This window comes from Stegostoma tigrinum, chromosome 29 (assembly GCF_030684315.1).
Source record: "Stegostoma tigrinum isolate sSteTig4 chromosome 29, sSteTig4.hap1, whole genome shotgun sequence".
In the NCBI taxonomy this organism is placed as follows: domain Eukaryota; kingdom Metazoa; phylum Chordata; class Chondrichthyes; order Orectolobiformes; family Stegostomatidae; genus Stegostoma; species Stegostoma tigrinum.
Window position 1 is genome coordinate 37750287 of NC_081382.1, and position 22552 is coordinate 37772838.

The 22552-nt window shown below is 44.2% G+C and overlaps 1 protein-coding gene across 6 annotated transcripts in view; it reads left to right on the top strand.

Moving 5' to 3' along the window:
• kcnt1b (potassium sodium-activated channel subfamily T member 1b) overlaps positions 1-22552 on the top strand; it is a 406769-nt gene that overhangs the window by 377608 nt on the left and 6609 nt on the right. For 4 of the 6 annotated variants that reach the window (XM_048559135.2, XM_048559136.2, XM_048559139.2 and 1 more), the window contains 2 exons: positions 4955-5017; positions 22377-22461. In XM_048559135.2, coding sequence (XP_048415092.1) covers positions 4955-5017; positions 22377-22461 — 148 coding nt within the window. The remainder of the gene's footprint in view (positions 1-4954; positions 5018-22376; positions 22462-22552) is intronic. The other 2 variants (XM_048559137.2, XM_048559138.2) reach the window with 1 other exon arrangement.

Genomic DNA, 22552 nt, shown 5'->3' on the forward strand with positions numbered 1-22552 from the left:
AAAAAAAGTCAATGATAAACCATCAATGGAAATTAATAGCTGCAATTTATCAAAGATAGTCCTAAGTTTTTAGATGTTGTGGCAGCTTGTAAACATTGGGTCAGACATTGCTAACTATTAATGTGGCATTTTTAAACTGTAGATTTAAGTATGGATATTTTAATGCATATAGTTTCTACAAGCCACTCATACAGGATGGAGGTGTCTCACTCAGGAACTGCAATAGAAATATACATTATTTTCAATGATGTTTGCTTAAACCACATTTTAGGCAATAATTAAAAGTTTACGTCTTTTCATTCAATTCTGTCTTTGACTGCTGTGGAAAATGTTGTTCTATTATAAGATGTGATAAGATATTTCAATCTAATCTTTAATATTTAATTTTTTTGGAGTTTGGGTTAAAGTCAGTGATGCCCAGAAAAATGAACAAAACTTTGAAGTCCCATTAAGACTCTGTTAACACTGGTCTAAGTGCTGGGTCCCAACATGGAGATTTGTCTGTCAAGAGGACATATTGAGAAATTTCAGGCAAATTCCTTGAGATTTTCTGTCTCGTTAATCTCCACTCCATGCAAGCCAGGCTCCCATTCATGAACTGCATTGATAAAATCAGTGCTTTAACATGCAGGAGAAATTGTTTTACATTAAATGGTTATTATTGAACACTTACTAAGAGAAGCCATTGAAGTGAATTGTATAAATGAGTTTAAGAAGCAATTTGATAGCACTCTCCCTGTCACAATTCCTCTTATTAATCTCCATGAACATTTTCCTGCATCCTAAACATAGCTGACAGCCCAGTCTTTAGATGGAGGAAACTGCACTTTTACAGGAGCTGTAAGTCTCAATTAGATTATCCTTTCTGTGGCTGGGGGTATATGCAGAAAATTTCCCCTGATATCTCTTCTATGCTGTTACCTACTAAAGTATTCAGTAGCCATTTGGGTCTTTATCTAGTTGGCTCCCTCAAGTCTGAAGTAAAAACAGAAAATGCTGAAAATTCTCAGCAGGCCTGACGGCATCTTATGGAGGGAGATAAACAGTTTAACTTTTCAGGTCAACAATCTTTCAGCAGAACTGGAAAAGATTTGCAGACTGAATGGAGCTGTTCCACAAAGCGTTCAAAGATTGTCACATTGTCTGGCCCAAGCTACCAATTTTTATCACCGTTGAGATAACTCCACAGAGACCATCACCAACTCAGCCTTTACTTACATGCGCATAGAACTTGACACTAGTCTGCCTTCCTCAAACCTAGATCTCAGAGTGAACAGAACCTGTGGTACTCCCATTTATATCTGTCAGTCAGGGCTCTCTAATTGGACAGGATTAACAGCCCCAATCAGGGAACTCAAATTCTGTGAGGTCCACCTGGCTGACCTCATCACAAACACTACAACTGTAGCATGTTGGAGGCCTTCCTGCCACAAATAGAAGGACGTGCCATTGTCTCAAGGAACTTGGGCTGAATATAGAGGATTTTATCCAGTAACCTATTTTCCAGTTGGAGTTCCTGTCATCTGCAAAGTAGCTCTGAGAACTATAAGGAAGGTACATTTCATCCCATTTTTCCTCCAAATCATGTTAGGAAGTTACTAAATTGACTATTGTTCTGGTGACTTAATTCATGTAAGAAGACCAAAGCCCAATGAATAGGTTGCATGTCAATGTGTCTACCCAATCTAATTGAGCATTAGTAAGCGTAAATGCAGTATGTTTGGGACCACTGTTAATACCACTCATTCCTCAAGGGGTCAGTTGGTTTGTAATGCAGAGTGATGCCAATAGCATGGGATCAATTTCTGCCTATCGGCTGAGATTAGCATGAAAGACGCTCCTTCTCAACCTCTCACATGAAGTGTGGTGACCATCATCAGTCATATCTCTCTTTGTCTCTAATGAGAGCACTGATCTATAGTTTTGTTGGACATTACCTTTTATTAGGACCTTTTCTGTTAAGAGGTCATTAAATATTACTCCAATGGTAACTTGTAACTCTCCACTTAAGTTAAACAAGCATTTATAGCACACGCGGTTCTTGGCATATCTGTGTGAAAAGCAGCTCGATAATTAGGAACTTTTATAGAATCATAGAATAATTAGAACTGCTCAGCAGGAGACCAATCACACTCTTCCCATTTCTTTCAAAGAGCTGTTCATTCTTCACACCTCAGTTAGTTTTTAAAGTTTGACGAAGTCTCTTCACAATGCTGTGATATTACTTATAATTGTACAACTGTTGACAATCAGACTGTTCACCACATGATGTTTCTCAATTTTGCTCTCTTCCATGGAAGCCAATAAAATCATATCACTGTTGAAGATCAAAATTACTGTAAACTCATTGAGACCAACAGAATGGTCTTCCCAGAATAAGTAAAGAAGCTAAATTTCAGTTGTACAATAAAATAATTCTATGATTACAATGTTGATATACTGAAAGTACTATTTCTGATTATCATGTGGATAGTAAACCAACCTGAAATGAAACTAAGATAACACTGGGTCGAACTGGATGCACACAGCAGGCCAAGCAGCATCATAGGAGCAGGAAGGCTGACGTTTCGGGCCTGGACCCTTCTTCAGAAATGGGGGAAGGGGAGGAGGTTCTGAAATAAATAGGGAGAGGGGGAGGTGGATAGAAGATGGATAGAGGAGAAGGTAGATGGAGAGGAGATAGACCGGTCAAAGAAGTGGGGAATGGAGCCAGTAAACGTGAGTGTAGGTGGGGAGGTAGGGAGGAAATAGGTCAGCCCAGGGAGGATGGACAGGTCAAGGGGGTGGGATGAGATTAATAGGTAGGAGATGAGGGTGAGGCTTGAGGTGGGAGGAAGGGATAGGTGAAGGTACAGGTTAGGGAGGCAGGGACAAGCTGCACTGGTTTTGGGGTGCGGTAGGGGGAGGGGAGATTTTGAAGCTTGTGAAATCCACATTGATACCATTGGGCTGCAGGGTTCCCAAGCGGAATATGAGTTGCTGTTCCTGCAACCTTTGGGTAGCATCGTTGTGGCACTGCAGGAGGCCCAGGATGGACATGTCATCTGTGGAATGGGAGGGGGAGTTGAAATGGTTCGCAACTGGGAGGCGCAGTTGTTTATTGCGAACCGAGCGGAGGTGTTCTGCAAAGCGGTCCCCAAGCTTCCACCTGGTTTCCCCGATGTAGAGGAGGCCACAACGGGTACAGTGGATACAGTATACTACATTAGCAGATATGCAGGTGAACATCTGCTTGATGTGGAAAGTCCTCTTGGGACCTGGTATGTGGGTGAGGGGATAGGGGTAGGGGCAGGTGTAGCACTTCCTGCAGTTGCAGGGAAAAGTGCCGGGTGTGGTGGCACTGGAGGGGCGTGTGGAGCGGACGAGAGAGTCACAGAGAGAGTGGTCCCTTTGGAAAGCAGATAAGGGTGGGGAGGGACAAATGTCTTTGGTGGTGGGGTTGGACTGCAGATGGCGGAAGTGTCGGAGGATGATGCATTGGATCCAGAGGTTGGAGGGGTGGTATGTGAGGACGAGGGGGATTCTGTTTTGGTTTTTTTTTATTCTTGCGGGGAGGGGGTGTGAAGAATGAGTTGCAGGAAATGTGGGTGACACAGTCAAGGGAATTCTCGACTACTGAGGGGGGGCATGTTGCAGGCCTTGAAAAACAAGGACATCTGAGATGTACGGGAGTGGATTGCCTCATTCTGGGAGCAGATGCAGCGGAGGTGAAGTAATTGGGAATAGGGGATGGCATGTTTGCAGGAAGATGGCTGGAAGGAGGTGTTTTCTAGGTAGCTGTGGGAGTCAGTGGGCTTGAAATGGGAATCGGTTTCTAGGTGGTTGCTGAAGATGGAGACAGAGAGGTCCAGAAAGGAGAGGGAGGTATTAGAGATGGTCAAGTGAACTTAAGGTTGGGGTGGAAGGTGTTGGTAAGGTGGATGAACTGTTCAAGCTCCTTGTGGGAACATGAGATGGTGCCAATACAGTCATCAATGTAACGGCGGACGAGGTGTGGTTCAGGGCCGGTGTAGGTGCGGAAGAGGGATTGTTCCACATAACCTACAAAGAGGCAGGCATAGCTTGGGCCCATGCGGGTACCCATGTTGTTTCTTCCTCTTACAGGCCTCCTAGATGTGAATCCTCCAGCTCATGCTCCCTGGTCACTCTCTCATATGTCCTACTCTCAGTAAATTTGAGGTCATAAAATCCCTGCTGCCTATGTCCTCATTCACTCTGAATCTTATTTGTCCATCACCTCTGTGTTCTCTCATCTACACTGCTTCCACTCAGTTAAGTTATACTTCAGTTTTTAAAACCTCTCATCACTGTTTTCAGAATCTTCCATAACTTTGTCCCTCCCTATCCCTGTAATCTCCCTGAGCCACACAACCCTCCATGATATCTAATTCAGGCCTCCTAACCATTCCCAATTTCAATAATTATCCCATTTGATGTCTTCAGCTATCCTGAAGCTAAACCCTGCAATTTAATGGCTAAAAACTTCCTCCTGTCCATCTCGCTCCTCCTCTCCATCTCTCCTACCGCTTTGACCAAGCTGTTGTGCTTCAGGTCTAATATCTCTTCATGCGCTTGAGAACAAAAAAAATGTTTTATCTCCTTTGCCTCGGGCCATTTTATTACGTTAAAAATGCTGCATTATTAAAAGTTGTTGTTGTTTGCCATGTATGGCCTCTGTAATCTGAACAAAGAATACTTGCATCAAAAGATGGCATGAAAATACATAACAGTGTACTCTAGAGTATTCCTTTAACATGCTTATGTTTGTAACCTAAGATATTATGCATCAATATTTTCCACAGCAGTCTCCTCTCTCTGTTTCTGGCTCTTTCTCTCTCTTATTTCAGGTTGCTGTTCTTTGTACAGCAGATAAACTAACTCTGAGCTCAAGCACGATTACAATTTTGTTCTCTCTTTCTGTATCTGTGTGTGTATGTGTGTGTGTGTTCTATAGAGGATGTAGCAAATTTAACGGCCAGTGATGTGATGAATCGTGTAAACCTTGGATATTTGCAAGGTAAACTCTCTCCCTGGTAATGCGGTGACCCTCCTGAGACATTGTATAAGATTGGAGATGCCAACTTTAAAAGCAGTTTAACAGGTAGTGCCCACAATTTACTAGGGGATGTTGACATCCAAAAGATCTCTCAAAAACGTGCTATACCAGTACATTTTAATTCCACACAATTAAATCAAACTACTGTTTTGTCCTAGAAAAACTGCCTCAACATTTCCTGGAACATAAACAGAAACTGCACAGGAGTTGAGCATTCTGCATCCTCAAAGGTTGGAAATTAGTCTTGCCCCTTTAATACCCTTAGACTCAAAGTGAAAATATTATCCCTACTGCTTGACTAGAACCAGCATATTTAAAATGGAGATTTCAATTTTTTAAACACGTGTAAAATGCATGCAATGCTTCAGAACACAGATCTCGATCTCTGCTAAATCTGTAGCTATGAAGGTTAATATTCAATATGCATTATGCATGGAGGTGAGAAGTCCATAGTAGAAAAAGTAGGCCATTCAGTCCATCAAGTTTGATCTATTGTTCAACGAGCTGATCTGATCATCTCTAACTCCACTTCGCTGATTCTCGATTCCATTATGGTGTAGAAACCTGTCTGTCTCAGTCTTCAGTATACTTAACGGCCCAACTTCTGAGGCCATTACATTTTGGTGCTACCGGTTATAAAAACAAATCTGATATGTCACTGCCTTTTATTTATAGCCGGCAGCAGGTCTGCTATGCCTGGACAACAAGTTGAAAGTTTATCCCATCATGTCCTAAATATTTACATCTGTAACCAATATTTGTTCAGGCAACAATCCTACCTGCTGAACCAAACACACAAGCTTACCTGCACGCTCCCAACTGCATATGAGCCCACCTGTAAATATACACCTATGTTGCACCCAGAATCTGAGACACAATGCAATATTGTGTGTAATTTAAATTAGTTACAAGTGATTAGTGAATGTGCAAAGCAGTGTGCATTCAGCTTTGCCATTTTGTGCATACTAAATGAGGACTATCCCTCCTCACCCTCTTCCAAACTGCCTGCCAAAAAGACGTTTTCTAGGGTATCTGTTATAAATGTTGGCATCTCTTTCATACAGTGTGCTTTCTTTGTTGCTTGAAGAGCCCAAATCAGGTTTCATGGAAGCTTCACCCGACTACACAATCCAGCATACCATTCACTTTGTGTTTGTATCTGCCTACCACACATCCCAAGCGATAATGATAGCCAGGAAGAAAAAAAGAGTTGTCTGCAAGATAGTTGACATCAATCTTTTAAAAATAGCAATTAAATTTGACTCCCGCTTTGCTCCTCAGGATAATCCTTCACTATTCATTGCCTTATGAGAAAGTGCTTGGTGATTTTTCTTCCCTCACAATTTCCCCACGCCACAATTGGCTAAAAGAAGCCAACAGTTAGTAAGGCAAGGATTTAAAGTGGTATTGTCTGTTGAAGCTAATAATCGCAGCCCTGACAATCAGAAATTGACAATGAGATTACCTGCATCTGAAGAAACTGTGTCATGATTGAGTTTGAGCTCTACCTGGATTCCTTTTTCATAGTCAAACAGTTTATTGAATGATGTTAACTGCAGCCACAGCTGAACAGCATGAAGTTCCTGTTTCATTTCCCTGAATTTTCCCAGCCTCTGAACAATGTGGGCAATGGTGAGAGAGCTGGGAAACCAAGGTGAGAATGAAAAGAATGAGTTTCTCAGAGTTGAGAAAAGAAAATCTGATTTTCCAATTCAAAGTTTGAGTGGCCACACGAGAAACTTGCTCGTCAGTAGTGATGACCCTATTCGCATGTAATAACAGCTCATTGATATTTGACCTTACCTCATTTAGATGGGTTTTGCCAGGTTGTGGAAAGAAACTAAACTCAGTCAGAGAACCCCCTACAGTTTGGAAAGAGGCTATTCGGTCTGTCAAGTCTTCACTGGCCCTCTGATGAGCATCCCACCCAGACCCAAAACCCCCAATCCCCGTAACCCTGCATTTACCATGGCCAATAGAAACTAGATGGCATCGATGCCCAAACTGAATGTCAGAGTGCGTACCTGGTGGCTGAAAATTGCCAGGGTCTCCTCTGGGCCCCACTTTGGCCAGTGGCGCCCAACATCTTAGGGCACACTCCACGGGCAGCAACTCTTGCACTCTGTCCATAGAAATCAGCAAAACACCAGCTTCATATCATCGTGACATATCTCATTCTCATAACACAGTTCCGCGCTCTTAGGCTGCACACTGGAACTCACTGGCATTTGGCTGACCAAGTCAAGAGGAAGTACAGAAGGCATTACTGGTTTTGGGGGAAGACGTGGGGGTGAGAGCCATTGATGGAAGATGAAACACGCACTATTGACAGCAGCAGACTATAAGCATTGATGGGTGCAGCAGCAGAGATAGGGTGAGTGTGAGGTAACAGAGAGAGGCATCTTAGTATCATAGAATCCCTACAGTGTGGAAACAGGCCCTTCACCCAACAAGTCCACACTGACCCTTGGAGCATCCCACCCAGACTCATTCCCCAAATCCACACATCCCTCAACACTACAGGCAATTTAGCATGGCCAGTCCACCTGACCTGCATGTCTTTGGACTGTGGGAGGAAACCCAGTCAGACACTGGGAGAATGTGCAAACTCCACACACAAGGATGGAATTGAACCTGGGTCCCTGGAGCTGTGAGGCAGCAGTGCTAACCACTGAGCCACCGTGCTGCCCTAACTCTGCAGAGCACAGAAGATCATTATCCTTCTTATGGCATTGCTGCACATCCCTCTGGGGGAAGGACACTGCAATGTCCCGAGTAGGCTACTTTAGCCCAGTCCATTAACATTTCACATATTGCGCAACTGGTACTCATGACATGAGTGCCATAAGGTCCTGGCACCGACAGGCATTTCCCCACTGCTGAGCACGGGTCCGAGTGCCAGAGCACAGGACTTAGTGCCAGAGCTGCTGAGCTTCTTTCTCTTGTCTTTTGATTTTGTGCCTTACATTTTATCTCTTATGCATGCACATTATGCTTTTGATGCTTTTAAAAGAAGCAACTTCAAAGGCTTTCATCAAGGGGATTTGAGCAGAAGAGTAAAGATAAAAACCAAAAGAACGGCAGATGCTGTAAATCAGGAACAAAAACAAAAGGAAAAGCTCAGCACGTCCAGCAGCGTCTGTGGAGGAGAAAACAGAGTTAATGTTTCGGGTCCGGTGACCCTTCCACAGAGGAGTAAAGATGTTGTGCTGCAATTGTTTAGATCCTGGTGAGACCACGCTTGAGTGTTGTGTACAGTTTTAATCACCCTACCATAGTGAGGAAGGCCATAGGGCATGCAACAGAGTTTCCCCAAACAGTACAAGGGAACGCAGGGCTATCTAATGAAGAGCAATTGACAAAACTGGACCTGAATTTAGAGTTTTGAAGAATGAGACATGATAGAACAAAGAAGTGTACGGCACAGTACAGGCCCTTCGGCCCCCGATGTTATGTCAAACTTTTACCCTAAACCTAATGTCTATCTAACCTCCACCCCTACCTTATACTATCATCCATATACCTATGTAACAGCTGCTTAAATGCTCCTAATGAGGCCGACTCCACTACTCTCTCTGGCAATGCATTTTACGCCCCAACCACTCTCTGAGTAAAGAACCTACCTCTGACATCTCCCCTATATCTACCTCTACTCACTTTAAACCTATGTCCCCTCATGATAGCTACCTCCACCCCAGGAAAACATCTCTGGTTGTCCACTCTATCTATACCTCTGATCATTTTGCACATCTCTATCAAGCCACCTGTCAACCTTCGTTATTCTAAAGAGAAAAGCCCTAGCTGTCTCAACCTTTCCTCATAAGACCTTCCCTCCATTCCAGGCAACATCCTTGAACTCGATCCCTCTATTAATGAAAGCTAACACACCATATGCCTTCTTAACAACTCTATCCACCTGGTGGCAGCTTTCAGGGAACTGTGGACATGAACCCCAAGATCCTTCTGCTCCTCCACACTGCCAAGGATCCTGTTGTTAACCCTGTATTCTGCTTTCAAGTTTGTCCTTCTAAAATGAATCACCTCACCCTTCTCAGGATTAAACTCCATCTGCCACTTCTCAGCCCAGCTCTGAATCCTGTCAATGTCCCGTTGTGATCTCATTGAAACTCAGAAATTTCAGTATGGCTGCGGCTAAGATGTTTCCTTGGCTGGTGAATCTAGAACTAGGGGATACAGTCTCAGAATAGAGGGTAGACCATTTGGGATGAATATGAGGAGTAATCTCTTCACTCAGAGGGTGGTGAATCTTGGGAATTCTCTATCCCAAATGGTTATGAAATTTCAATCATTGAGCACATTCAATACTGAAATTGTGTGATATCTGGATATTAAGGACATGAAAGAATATAGGGTTGTTGGTGGTCAGTTAGCTGCACAGATGAATGCAATGCAGAGTGACACTAACGGAGTGGGTTTAATTCCCACACCAGCTGAGGCGACAATAAAGGACTCTCCTTTTCAACCTCTTCCCTCACCTCAGGCATGGTGACCCTCAGGTTAAATCACTATCAGTCATATCTCTCTCTGTCTCTCCAACGAGAGAGCAGCCCCATTGTCTGGTAAAACTGTGGGGTTATTGGAGAAAATGACATCGAGGTAGATAATCTGAAGAGCAGAACGAGCTGAAATGACCCACCGCTGATCCTATTTCCTGGTTGCTGAAACCAGATTCTTTAAATGATGGACAATATCTGAGTTTACCCATTACAGATGAATAAATCCTGTCTGATTATTAAAAGGAGTGCGGTTAATGAATGATTGTCCAAACTCAATCATCAGACTTCATGTTCCGGTATTGTGGATTAATTCTTCTGATTTACTTGACATCTGGGTAACCTGAAACTAGAAAAAAAAATTTTCACATATTTTTGTTAAAGCTTGCTGAGCATTTCTGATCTTGACCAATATCATAGCAATACTTTAGTTGGTTCAGGTGAACTAAGAATGGATTAGCAATGAATTGTTATTTTGCTGTCTTTGTTGTTTTTGTGAGGTTTGGCACCAAATGTAGTGGTCACATTCCAAAGAAGTCAATTCTCTTGCATTCTTAGAAAAAAAAACAAAGAACTGTGGGCGCTGGGAATCTGAAACAAAAACAGAAATTGCTGGAGAAACCCAGAAGGTCTGGCAGCATCTATAGACAGAAAGCAGAGTTAATGTTTCGAGGTCGGTGAACCTCAGTCCTGAAGAAAGGTCACTGGACCCAAAATGTGAACTCTTTTTCTCTCTACACAGATGTGCTAAGTTTCCGCAGCAATTTCTGCTTTTGAGAAAAATCTGATCTGGGGTGTGTTGCCTGAAAGTGGAGACAAATACAATAGCAAGTTTCAAAAGTAATTATTTGAAGAGGTACATTTGCAGGACAGTTGGAGAAGACGCAAGGGATGGGACTCCTGTGTTTTACAGTTAATCATGGGTCAAAAGAGGAAAGGCCAACAAAATCTCAATTGCTAACCTGAGAGGTTATGAAATTCCTATCCAAAGCTAGTCCCTCAGTCATAGTAGGTGATAAAAACTTGGGTGAGAGAAATGAGTTGACTAGCACAATGAATAAGGGTCACCAATTTAGAATTCTTTCATATTGTATTTATACATATATAGAACATTACAGCACAGTAGAGGCCCTTCGGCCCTCGATGTTGTGCCGACCTGTCATACCGATCTGAAATGTGATAATGGCAACTGCAGATGCTGGAGAATCCAAGATAATAAAATGTGAGGCTGGATGAACACAGCAGGCCCAGCAGCATCCCAGGAGCACAAAAGCTGACGTTTCGGGCCTAGACCCTTCATCAGAGAGGGGGATGGGATGAGGGTTCTGGAATAAATAGGGAGAGAGGGGGAGGCGGACCGAAGGTGGAGAGAAAAGAAGATAGGTGGAGAGGAGAGTATAGGTGGGGAGGTAGGGAGGGGATAGGTCAGTCCAGGGAAGACGGACAGGTCAAGGAGGTGGGATGAGGTTAGTAGGTAGGAGATGGAGATGCGGCTTGGGGTGGGAGGAAGGGATGGGTGAGAGGAAGAACAGGTTAGGGAGGCAGAGACAGGTTGGACTGGTTTTGGGATGCAGTGGGTGGAGGGGAAGAGCTGGGCTGGTTGTGTGGTGCAGTGGGGGGAGGGGACGGACTGGGCTGGTTTTGGGATGCGGTGGGGGAAGGGGAGATTTTGAAACTGGTGAAGTCCACATTGATACCATTAGGCTGCAGGGTTCCCAAGCGGAATATGAGTTGCTGTTCCTGCAACCTTCGGGTGGCATCATTGTGGCACTGCAGGAGGCCCATGATGGACATGTCATCTAAAGAATGGGAGGGGGAGTGGAAATGGTTTGCGACTGGGAGGTGCAGTTGTAGTATGGCACACTGACCTCTACATCGCCGAGGCCAAACGCCAACTCTCCGACACCACCTCCTACCACCACCTTGATCATGACCCCACCCCCGAGCACCAAACCATCATCTCCAACACCATTCACGACCTCATCACCTCAGGGGACCTCCCACCCACAGCCTCCAACCTCATTGTTCCCCAACCCCGCACGGCCCGTTTCTATCTCCTTCCCAAAATCCACAAACCTGCCTGCCCTGGTCGACCCATCGTCTCAGCCTGTTCCTGCCCCACCGAACTCATCTCCACCTATCTGGACTCCATTTTCTCCCCTTTGGTCCAGGAACTCCCCACCTACCTCCGTGACACCACCCACGCCCTCCACCTCCTCCAGGACTTCCAATTCCCTGGCCCCCAACACCTCATTTTCACCATGGATGTCCAGTCCCTATACACCTTCATTCCGCATGCAGATGGCCTCAAGGCCCTCCGCTTCTTCCTGTCCCGTAGGCCCCCTCCAGTCCCCCTCCACCGACACCCTCAACTGCCTAGCCAAACTCGTCCTCACCCTCAACAACTTCTCTTTCGATTCCTCCCACTTCCTACAGACTAAGGGGGTGGCCATGGGCACCTGCATGGGCCCCAGCTATGCCTGCCTCTTTGTAGGTTACGTGGAACAGTCCCTCTTCCGCACCTACACAGGCCCCAAACCCCACCTCTTCCTACGTTACATTGATGACTGTATCGGTGCCGCCTCTTGCTCCCCAGAGGAGCTCGAACAGTTCATCCACTTCACCAACACCTTCCACCCCAACCTTCAGTTCACCTGGGCCATCTCCAGCACATCCCTCACCTTCCTGGACTTCTCAGTCTCCATCTCAGGCAACCAGCTTGTTACTGATGTCCATTTCAAGCCCACCGACTCCCACAGCTACCTAGAATACACCTCCTCCCACCCACACTCCTGCAAAAATTCCATCCCATATTCCCAATTCCTCCGCCGCATCTGCTCCCACAATGAGGCATTCCACTCCTGCACATCTCAGATGTCCAAGTTCTTCAAGGACCGCAACTTTCCCCCAGCAGTGGTCAAGAACGCCCTTGACCACGTCTCCCGCATTTCCCGCAACACATCCCTCACACCCCACCCCCACCACAACCGCCCAAAGAGGATCCCCCTCATTCTCACACACCACCCCACCAACTCCGGATACAACGCATCATCCTCCGACACTTCCGCCATCTACAATCCGACCCCACCACCCAAGACATTTTTCCATCCCCACCCTTGTCTGCTTTCCAGAGAAACCACTCTCTCCTTGACTCCCTTGTTCGCTCCACACTGCCCTCCAACCCCACCACACCCGGCACCTTCCCCTGCAACCGCACGAAGTGCTACACTTGCCCCCACACCTCCTCCCTCACACCTATCCCAGGCCCCAAGATGACTTTCCATATTAAGCAGAGGTTCACCTGCACATCTGCCAATGTGGTATACTGCATTCATAGTACCCGGTGTGGCTTTCTCTACATTGGGGAAACCAAGCGGAGGCTTGGGGACTGCTTTGCAGAACACCTCCGCTTGGTTCGCAATAAACAACTGCACCTCCCAGTCGCAAACCATTTCCACTCCCCCTCCCATTCTTTAGATGACATGTCCATCATGGGCCTCCTGTAGTGCCACAATGATGCCACCCAAAGGTTGCAGGAACAGCAAGTCATATTCCGCTTGGAAACCCTGCAGCCCAATGGTATCAATGTGGACTTCACCAGCTTCAAAATCTCCCCTTCCCCCACCGCATCCCAAAACCAGCCCAGTCCATCCCCTCCCCCCACTGCACCACACAGCCAGCCCAGCTCTTCCCCTCCACCCACTGCATCCCAAAACCAGTCCAACCTGTCTCTGCCTCCGTAACCTGTTCTTCCTCTCACCCATCCCTTCCTCCCACCCCAAGCCGCACCTCCATTTCCTACCTACTAACCTCATCCCACATCCTTGACCTGTCCGTCTTCCCTGGACTGACCTATCCCCTCCCTACCTCCCCACCTATACTCTCCTCTCCACCTATCATCTTTTCTATCCATCTTTGGTCCGCTTCCCCCTCTGTCCCTATTTATTCCAGAACCCTCATCCCCATCCCCCTCTCTGATGAAGGGTCTCGGCCTGAAACGTCAGCTTTTGTGCTCCTGAGATGCTGCTAGGCCTGCTGTGTTCATCCAGCCTCAGATTTTATTATACAGATCTGAAGCCCATCTAACCTACACTATTCCATGTACGTCCATATGCTTGGCCAATGATGACTTAAAGTTGGCGAATCTACTACCGAGTTGGTAGAGCAGCAGATTTATAAATAACCCGGTGTGCATTGACATTAGATGTGGAATTTACTGTTGCCAATCTAAATCAATGACCACTTGCTTCAGGCACCAGTCTAAGATATTTTATAGAACATAGAACATAGAACAGTACAGCACAGAACAGGCCCTTCAGCCCACAATGTTGTGCCGACCATTGATCCTCATTTTAATCTTGGCATTAGTCTATTTACTTTAATATCTTTGTTAAAGCGCAGAAAGAGAGGGATTTATATCTTGTAAAGGTTTATAAAATCATGAGCGGCTTAGAAAAGGTGAAGAGCAAAGATCTTCTCCCTATGGTGAGAGAGTTCAAAACTAAGGGGCATATTTTTAAGGAGAGAGGAGAAAGATTTAAAAAGGACGTGAGGGGTAACCTTTTTACACAGAGTGTGGTTAATGCATAGATTGAACTGCCAGAGGAAGTGGCAGATGTGGGTACAGTTAAAACATTTAAAAGACATTGGGTTAAGCGCATGAATAAGAGTCATGGAGTCATACAGCACAAAAACAGACCCTTTGGTCCAATCAGTCCAGGCCACACATAATCCCAAACTAAACCTAAGATATTAGTATTGGGGTGGGAGGAAGGGATGGGTGAGAGGAAGAACAGATTAGGGAGGCAGAGACAGGCTGGACTGGTTCTGCTTCTGGCCCCTCCAAATGTTTCCTTGTCGTGTACTCATCCAAATGTCTTTTAAACATTTTAATTGTGCCTACATCCACCACTTCCTCAGGATGTTCATTCCACATGTGAACCACCCTCTGTGTAATAAAATTGCACTTCATGTCATTTTTCAATCTCTCTCCTCTCACCTTAAATATGTGCCCCCTAGTCTTGAAATCTCCCATCCTAGGGAAATGACACTTACCACTAATCCTATCTATACCCCTCATGATTTTATAAAACAAAGACCCAGCCTATCAAGCCTTTCTTTATAACTAAAACCTTCCATTCCCAGCAACATCCTGGTAAATCTCTTCTGAACCCTCTCCAGCTTACTAATATCTTTCCTTAAAATGAGTAACCAGAACTGGACACAATACTCCAGAATAGGCTTCACCAATGTCCATTGCGTCCTTAACATGACTTCCCAACTTTCTTACTCAAAGAACTGAGCAGTGAAGGCAAGCATGCTAAATGCCTTTTTTATATCCTGTCTATATTGATGTGATGTAAAATTCAAAGAATTATGTACCCTAACCCCTAGGTCCCTCTGTTCTATAAAACCTGGGGTATATGGACTAAATGCAGGAAGTTTGAACTAGGTTAGTTTGGAAACATGGTCAATGTAGACTAGTTGGATCGAAGGGTCTGTTTTCATGCTGTTTGAATCTATATACATTAAGCAGTCATGCAAATTTTTGCATGCTTGCAAGAAGCCCATAATCTAAATGGACCATTTCTGAGAATTAGCAATTGCTTTTGTCCAAAATACAACAGCAACTCCATCCCAGCAAGTGCAAAGTACCAGGTAAGCTGGAAATCTGAAAGACTGACAGAGAAAATCCTGGAAACGTTTAGCAGGTCTGGCAGCATGCTCAGAGAGACCTCAGCTCGACTTGCAATCTTAACCCTGGCATATATGCATATGTACTGTCCCTCATCTCACAAGACAGAGTCTCACTTTGTGGCAAGAGCCACAGTGTGCAAGCAGCCCAAAGAAGCAATTGGATCTAGGCTCAATTGTTAATCTAAACCCAACTAATATAAACATTTTTCTCTCTGATGAAGGGTCTAGGCCCGAAACGTCAGCTTTTGTGCTCCTGAGATGCTGCTTGGCCTGCTGTGTTCATCCAGCCTCACATTTTATTATCTTGGATTCTCCAGCATCTGCAGTTCCCATTATCTCTAAACAGTTTTCTTTATGGGTGATTTTTGAACGATTCAAAACCTTGATCTAAACTTTCTTTCCACAGATTCATTTAAAAGTACTTGAACACGTTTACTTTCTGATTATATTAGATGGCTGTTAGAATTCAGGTGTACAAAATGCTGGCTAGAATAGGTCCATCTGGTAGGTTCCAGTGTTGAGGAAATACTCTATAAAGGATACTGCTTACACACAGGAACGCAATGGTTATCTGTTGCACTTCTGTGCCTATAAATAATTGCTATGATAATTGCCAAGCGGTAATATTGTTAAAATAAAAGAATGATAAGGAATACTTGGGATGAGTGGTAGAGTTGGAATTTCAAATTGGTCTGATTAGAATTTAAATTTTGGCTTGTTGAAAATGATTTGTTCTGTTCCTCCTGCCTTGGAGGTGATAGTTCCTCACAGCCACACAGTGGGAACTGTAGCAGTGTTGCCATTCACTGTATGTTGCCAAGGGTTCGGGATTCTTCCATGGAGCAGGGTTACGTTCGTGAACCAGTGGGCCTCATTCACATTTCAGTATGCCACTGGTATTGTGGGTGTGTGTGTGTCTGTGTGTGTGTGTGTGTCTCTCTCTAAATCTCTCTCTCTCCCCCACCCCCACCTTTCTGTGCCGGTGAAGGCAGTAGGATGCTCAGCAAGTGGCACTTCCATTTCTCTAACTTTGGCGATTGTGGCTATCTGCCAAGCTATTAGCAGCTTGATTTTGAAGCTGACCAGTGTTCTGAGAGAACCCAGCAGAAAAATGTACCTCGTGGATGTTCATCGCGAATGGGATCGATTTGCACATTTGTCCCCAGAATGAATTCTGAAATCGAGAAGTGTTCCCCCACCCCAAATCCCCAGTGGCCAACATAATACCTATTGTCCAAAGCAAAAATTTATTCCACCCACCCTCATCCTTGGATAAGCATATGGGCGTACATGGAATAGTATAGGTTAGATGGGCTTGAGATCGGTATGACAGGTCGGCACAACATTGAGGGCCGAAGGGCCTGTACTGTGCTGTAATGTTCTATGTTCTATGTTCTATGTTCATTGAGCACAGGGATCTCAATGGCCACATGCCCAAGTTCTTGTTTTTGCCAGCACAGTCAACCTGGAGAGTGGAGTCGACTCTCAAGGAAAGATTGAGAGTTTCATTACCACCCATTTTTGCCAAAACAGCATCATCTAGTGGTTGGATGAAGAAATAGGTCACCACCTTGTCATCTGAAAAGTTCAGGAATTATACCCATTTCTGGAGAAGCAAGGATTGAAAATTGATATTTTATACTTACCAGAAATTTGAAACATTAATGGAAGTGATTTATCTTCTTTTATTTGTTTAACCAATTGCCAAGCACAAATGCAAAACTAAATGTTCACATTTCAGTGCAAAAATTCTTCTGATCCAAAAGTCTCACCAGATTTCAGCTTGAGGGCCAAGAAAGAGAAATTACTTTGCACCAATGGCAACTTTCTCATGATTGACAAGAGGAACCACAGCCCAGAATATCATCTCTTTGAACCTGACGTTGAGCGCAGAGCAGACTGCATGTGCATTGTATCAGTGATAATGGGAACTGCAGATGCTGGAGAATCCAAGATAATAAAATGTGAGGCTGGATGAACACAGCAGGCCCAGCAGCATCTCAGGAACACAAAAGCTGACGTTTCGGGCCGAGACCCTTCATCAGAGAGGGGGATGGGGTGAGGGTTCTGGAATAAATAGGGAGATGGGGGAGGCGGACTGAAGATGGAGAGAAAAGAAGATAGGTGGAGAGGAGAGTATAGGTGGGAGGGGATAGGTCAGTCCAGAGAAGATGGACAGGTCAAGGAGGTGGGATGAGGTTAGTAGGTAGGAGAAGGAGGTGCGGCTTGGGGTGGGAGGAAGGGATGGGTGAGAGGAAGAACAGGTTAGGGAGGCAGAGACAGGTTGGACTGGTTTTGAGATGCAGTGGCTGGAGGGGAAGAGCTGGGCTGGTTGTGTGGTGCAGTGGGGGGAGGGGATGGACTGGGCTGGTTTTGGGATGTGGTGGGGGAAGGGGAGATTTTGAAACTGGTGAAGTCCACATTGATACCGTTGGGCTGCAGGGTTCCCAAGCGGAATATGAGTTGCTGTTCCTGCAACCTTCGGGTGGCATCATTGTGGCACTGCAGGAGGCCCATGATGGACATGTCATCTAAAGAATGGGAGGGGGGAGTAGAAATGGTTTGCGACTGGGAGGTGCAGTTGTTTATTGCGAACCAAGCGGAGGTGTTCTGCAAAGCGGTCCCCAAGCCTCCGCTTGCTTTCCCCAATGTAGAGGAAGCCACACCGGGTACAATGGATGCAGTATACCACATTGGCAGATGTGCAGGTGAACCTCTGCTTAATATGGCAAGTCATCTTGGGGCCTGGGATAGGTGTGAGGGAGGAGGTGTGGGGGCAAGCGTAGCACTTCCTGCGGTGGGAAGGTGCCGGGTGTGGTGGGGTTGGAGGGCAGTGTGGAGCGAACAAGGGAGTCACGGAGAGAGTGGTTTCTCTGGAAAGCAGACAAGGGTGGGGATGGAAAAATGTCTTGGGTGGTGGGGTCGGATTGTAGATGGCGGAAGTGTCGGAGGATGATGCGTTGTATCCGGAGGTTGGTGGGGTGGTGTGTGAGAACGAGGGGGATCCTCTTTGGGCGGTTGTGGCGGGGGTGGAGTGTGAGGGATGTGTTGCAGGAAATGCGGGAGACGCGGTCAAGGGCGTTCTCGACCACTGCGTGGGGACAAACTACATTTTCTAACATTGGCTAGCAAGAGAGGTCAACAAAAGAAATTTGATGGTGTAATCGCATGGTTTTGGGCTGGTGTTCTAGGGCCTCAAGCGAACATCCTGGGAGTAAGGCTTTGGATCACACCATCGTAAGTGACAACATTTGAATTCAATAACAAAAAAATCTGGAATTAAAAGCTAACTTAATGGTGACAGTGTAACCATTGTCAATTGTTGTAAAATCCCATCTGGCTGACTAATGCCCTTCAGGGAAGGAAATTGCCATCCTTATTTGGTCTGGCCTATACGTGGCTCCAGACATGATTACCTTTTAAGTGTCCTCTGAATTGGCTCAGAAAAGCAACCAATTCACGAGCAATGTGGGCTGGGCAACATATACTGGCTTTGTTAACAATGCCAACAACCTATTCAAGAATTGAAAAGAACTAAATTAGGAAAAAATCTGGGGGCTGGGATATTTCGATGTGAATTAACCTGTAAATTTCCATCTGTTAGAGTGACTCAAGAGTAAATCTTGTTAATTTTCTATTCTTGCATGAGTGGAAACACAAAGCCCATCAATAGTTGCTCATCCATCATTGCCCTTGAGCTGTGTGGCTTGCAAGATGATTTCATTGGGTGGTTAAGAGACATCCATGTTGCTTGGGTCTGGAGTCACTTGGAGGCCAGACAGGACGGACAGCAGATTTCATTCATACACAAACCAGATGGGTTTTTGCGAAAGTCAATGAGATAAGCCTTCAAGTCCAGATTTTATTATTGGAATTAAAACTCCGCCAAGGGTCGTGAACTTGAACCCATATCCTCAGAGCATTAGCCAGGGCAGTAACCCAGAGTTACATCACCGTTTCCCTTTATGCCCTGGAATACAGACACATTTTGTCATAGATTTTCATCTCACACCCATCAGAATATTTTGCAAGAACACCAATTCAAAGGAAAAATACAACATTCATATTGCATTGAGAGTGCTGATTGGTTAGAAAGTGGACGTAAACTGGTAGAGGTGGTACCCTGGAGAATGCATCCATTAATGCTGATTGACAGTTAAATGCCAGGCAGAGTTTCATTTTAGATCAGACAGTGACTCTGAATCATCAGGGCATTGCCCTGCAAAGTGAACCGTTGATGTTGAGTTGAAACAGGAGCAGGTGCTTGTTGATAGCTTTTTTGTCTGCCGATAACAGGACCCTTTGTATAAAAATGTAGCATCAAATACGTTTCAGTGCACCATACTGTGAGCCCAACTGACAATCCTAAATTGGCTGATGGCGTAATTCATCGCACTGTCAGGATTATCCAGCAAATGTTGCCCCATTACAGAATCACATGGAATTTTGTATTGTGAGACTTGCGAGCATAGACTTATTTGGCACCTTTTTGGTTTTGAACAGCCAAAGGGGTATGCTGTTTGATATGATATCTGCAAGTATTTGGATATATAGTCTATGTATCTGGCTTCACTGGCACTGAAGTTCATACATCGTTACTCATTTGCACGATAAGCAGTGCTCGCTTGCTAGTAAACACCACTCGTGTTACCACTGCATAGCAGCAGCAAGAAAACGTTACCCTTACCTGTTGGCTCTGAGGCACCCCATCCTTCCATGTAACTGGAGTTTCACTGGGCATGTTTCAGAACCAAGTGTGACTGCCTTCATGCAGTTCTTGAGTTTGCTTGACATGACCTGATCAGCGTAGCCATTATCATGCTGGATTTTTTTTTGATGTGTCCTATTTCAACCTCAAGTTAGCGCCGTGAACAAATTACTATTTGCAACAAGCAAGGTAGGTGACTGCGACTTGCTGGTTTATTTCTCTGACCAATCAGGGACAGCTTGCCTGGTTTAAAATTTAAACAAAGCCTGTCAGTTAACTGTCGATCAGCATTATTGGATGCAATCCACACCAACCAATCAGCACTCTCCTCTCACGCAGTGTAACAATTGGTTTTGTTTAAATTGGTATTGTTGTGAAATATCCTCATGAATGTAAGGTTTAAACCTATCACAAAACATGTCATTTTTCAGAAATATTGAAGTTCTGAACTAGCAAATGGCTCAAACAAATATTACATTGCAAAATAGAAACTTACAAAATACAGATCCTGATACAAATCCAAGTGTCAGAGACTCAGTTTGCGATATTTGTTGCAAATCTGATGGAAGAACTACAGAAAAAGTACTGAGCTACACTCAACATAGATTACACTCTATGTAGTCTGACTAGCGACACAGGCTGTAACAACAATACGCTATTTGATTGTTCATACACTTGGGACACGTGCACGTGAAATTATCCATCTTCCATGCCACAATCAGATTTATTGGTCTATATTCAGTTTTTTGCAAAATAAACTAATCAATATGTTGTTTACGCTTGTATGCATCAGAGAAATGGCAAGTCCCTTCTGGGATACCCTAACTTAGTTCCACCAGTTACGTCAGTGTTTCAGAAAAGAAGTGAAGAGCTGAAACACAACATCCACCCCTCCGTACAGAATATTAAAAAAGCGTACAATCTTATTGCTTCTTATCTGTTTGCATGACCATGAACTGTGAGGATCAGTCTAAGAGAGGTTAATGTCGTCATGTTCTCACCATACTATTGCACTAAAACTTTGGGGTCTTTGTGGTTCCAAAGTGGTTTCATTGTGTGATAACCTATTTTTATAACACACCTGTGACTCTCAAATCTCTTTGATTTTGATTCTGAAAGGACATTAATGACCCTTAATCAGTGCCATAAAAAGGAGACAAATCCTTGAGATCTTTAATTATTAAGGAAAGTGTTTCACAAGCAATTTATGATGTGTTTGAACCCATTATTAATGGGATGTAAAATAGCATGAGGTGTGATATAAAATATCTTCACTGTAAACAGTTGTATTAATGTTGATTATTTTAATGTATATTCAATAATATGCACTGTAACAATAATGTACTGCAGTTAACTTTTACACGTTTATAACTACTGTCCTATTAAGTTTCTCAGGATTTATAAACACTTGGGCTGATTTGGACACCATAATTTCAGAGATGTTTTTGCTGCGCATGCAGATCATTCAGATGGGAACAGTAAAGCAAAATGTAAACATCCACCATGTGACTGTTGCTAAATTAAATAATCCAATCTTGAGCTAGTGCTCAAACCATTATACTGGGGCTAGGACCGGTGTCCAATGTGACTGGGACAAGGCGGGTCAATGACGTTTTAGCCAGGAGTCATTTTCTAACGCACAAGGTTGTACACTGAAGGTTTTTCACCAATCTGTGTAGGTTTTTGTCTATTTGAGGTTTGTGTATTTTTCTGTGCATTACAAAGTTGCATCTTCACCCATTGATGAGGATACCTCTTGAAGAATGACTCACAGTAGAGAATTGTGAACACAGGGTTAGAACCAATCCCCATGCAAAGTGAGATTCACTGCAGTTTACTGAATTTGCATACGAGGTGTTATACATTTTAATTTCAAATTTGGCATTTTGTGCATCATGTGGAAACATTTAAATTTGGATTGCGTCATGACTCATTATTCCAGTAGAACAATGTTTCCAACCATTTCAAACTCTCTGAACAACCCGAGGTTTGCCCCTGTCCAAGAAGTGTCTATGCCTGACAAAAGCCTTAGAAAATACAATGGATTTATTCATAGAATATGACAGCAGCAATTTTTTATTCGTTTTCATTTTTTTTTTAAGTATTATACAAATTTTTGAGCTTAAAACCAATTTGTCAGTAGGATAACAGGAGAATATTCCAGTTCTCCCTACCCCACATCAAAGCAACTTTGAAAAGATGCTTATAGCCTTTGAACATCCTGGAAGTGAGTGATTCATGACTCCAGAGTGAAACACATTGGACCATACATCAGTCACAAGTCTAGAATGGGTTCTTAGGATATTCCATTCCAAATGAATGTTCTTAAGGGACAGCAGATTTTGTTTTCTAACTCTGCATGTCTTTTTTTTTATCTGATTCTAATTTCCCTTTTCTTCAGATGAAATGAATGACCATCAGAACACATTATCCTACATTCTGATTAACCCTCCTCCTGACACACGCCTGGAGCTCAATGATATTGTGTATGTACCTAAACAGTGACTAATTTAGCAGTGTAGCATTATTTGTAATTAGACATTTGTTGCAAAGGAAAATGTTCTTCTGTTGTTTTTC